We start from the raw sequence: 2,366 nt of genomic DNA on the forward strand, positions 1-2,366 counted from the left end.
AGAACGCAGACGAGCGGTCGAAGAGGAGGTGAAGAAGCTGGAGGGGACTTGTTTCATAAAGGAGATCAAGTACACCACGTGGCTGGCGAACGTGGTAATGGTGGAAAAAGCGAACGGGAAGTGGAGGATGTGCATGGACTTCACAGATCTCAACAAGACATGCCCGAAGGACGCATACCTTTTGTCCAGCATCGATCGGCTGGTAGATGGAGCTTCGGGGCACAATTTCCTGAGCTTTCTGGACGCATACTCAGGGTACAATCAGATCCCTATGTATGGTCCAGACAGATCTAAGACAACGTTCATCACCGATCAAGCCAACTTTTGCTACGAAGTCATGCCGTTCGGCCTGAAGAATGCTGGGGCGACCTACCAAAGGCTAATGGATCGGGTCTTCAGAGGGCAGATCGGTCGAACCATAGTGGTATATGTAGACGACATGGTTGTAAAATCACAGACGGTTGAGGACCACGTTCGTGACCTCAAGGAGGTCTTCCACCAAGTTTGCAAGTACAACATGTGTTTTAACCCGGAGAAGTGTGTGTTCGGAGTGCCGACCGGCAAATTCCTGGGGTTCATGCTGACCGCCTGAGGGATCGAAGGCAACCTTGACAAGTGCACCGCCAACACTGAGATGAGGAGTGCAAAGAACCTTAAGGAGATCCAACGGTTGGTCGGGCGTCTAACGTCTCTTGTGCGCTTCCTACCCAAGTTAACAGAGAAGATCAAGCCGATCCTCAAGATCATGAAGAAGCAGAGCGCAGACAAATGGGACGATCGATGCGAGGAGGCGTTTCAGCAGATAAAGGTGATGATCAACAGACCCCCGATAATGAGCCGACCGGTAGAGGAACTGCCTCTGCAGTTATACCTATCGGTCTCGGACGACACGATCAGCACGACCCTGGTGCAAGAAAATCCGGAGCAGCGACCGATATACTTTATCAGCCGGGTATTGCAGAGCACAGAAACCAGATACCAGCTGGTAGAAAAAATAGCCCTAGCGCTATTGACAGCCGCGCGTCGATTGCGCCAATACTTCCAAAGCCACCAGGTGATCGTCCGCACAGATCATCCCATAGCCAAGATACTCAGGAAGCCCGACCTGGCCGAAAGGATGATTTCTTGGTCGGTTGAGTTGTCAGAGTTTGGTCTCAAGTACGAGCCGAGAGGATCGGTCAAGGGGCAACACTTGGCAGATTTCGCAGTAGAACTCCACGGGCCGACCTCCCAGTCGGAACAAACGTGGGTGTTTTTCGTCGATGGCTCATCAGATAATCGCAACACAGGAGCAGGGATCATCATCGAAGGACCGGGCGGCTTCACGGTCGACCATTCACTGCAATTCAAGTTCAAGGCGACGAATAACCAGACAGAATATGAAGCACTGATCGCGGGCCTGAGGCTAGCAAAGAACCTGGGAGCCCAAAAGCTTAAGTGTAACACCGATTCACGACTTGTGGTCGAGCAAGTGCAGGGGGAATATCAAGTCAAAGATGATCTGCTGCTGCAGTATTATTACAAAGTGGTCGAAGCCATGAAAGAATTTGAAGAGGTGACCGTCCATCATATACCCCGGGCGGAGAATGCCAGAGCCGATAGGCTATCCAAGCTGGCGGAAGGAAAAGAGAAAGGTCAGCTGAAGACCATATTAGGCAAACCCTAATGAAGCCCTTGACAGGAGAATGTGCAGCCGTCGACCGGCCAGCGGACTGGAGAAGTGAGGTTCGGAAACTCCTGAGAAGAAGCGACGCTGGGGAAGATATGAAACCAATCGAGCGGTGCCGGACGCTCCGATTTATCATAATCGAAGAGGACTTGTACAAACGAGGGTTCACCGCACCGCTCCTGAAATGCCTTTCGGAGGAAGAAGTAGGCTACGTCATGAACGAGGTCCACAATAGCGTTTGCGGGATGCATATCGGCCGAAGAGCAATGAAGGCACGAATACTCCGGGCGGGGTATTACTAGCCGACCATGGAACAGGATTGTGAGGCGATGATACAAAATGTGAAGGTTGCCAGGCCCACGGAAACGATGTCAAGAGAGCTCCGATCGAGCTGCACAGCCTAATGGCCCCACGGCCGTTCGCACAGTGGGGTATGGACATCGTCGGCCCATTTCCTATTGGCAGAGCACAGAAGAAGTTAATACTAGTCGTCGTAGATTACTTCACCAAGTGGGTCGAAGTAGAGGCCCTGGCCAACATCACCGTTCGGCAAGTCCACTCGTTCGTCTGGCGGAACATTGTCTGCCGTTTTGGCCTGCCCCATACCATCATCATCGACAACGGCCGGCAGTTCATCGACAAGAAGTTAAGGGATTTCTATAAGCAAGTAGGGATACGCCACCTAACCAGCTCGGTC

At 52.1% G+C, this 2,366-nt stretch overlaps 1 protein-coding gene across 1 annotated transcript; it reads left to right on the plus strand.

Annotated features, from left to right (window-relative positions):
* The first annotated feature begins 634 nt into the window (after nt 1-634).
* Nucleotides 635-1,971, plus strand: LOC114170426. The gene is made up of 2 exons (XM_028055902.1): nt 635-1,634; nt 1,682-1,971. Exons 1-2 carry the CDS (start codon nt 635-637, stop codon nt 1,969-1,971), a joined length of 1,290 nt encoding a protein of 429 aa, XP_027911703.1.
* The last annotated feature ends 395 nt before the right edge of the window (nt 1,972-2,366 follow it).

The sequence above is a fragment of the Vigna unguiculata genome, chromosome 11 (genome assembly GCF_004118075.2).
Source record: "Vigna unguiculata cultivar IT97K-499-35 chromosome 11, ASM411807v1, whole genome shotgun sequence".
Classification (NCBI taxonomy): Eukaryota; Viridiplantae; Streptophyta; class Magnoliopsida; order Fabales; family Fabaceae; genus Vigna; species Vigna unguiculata.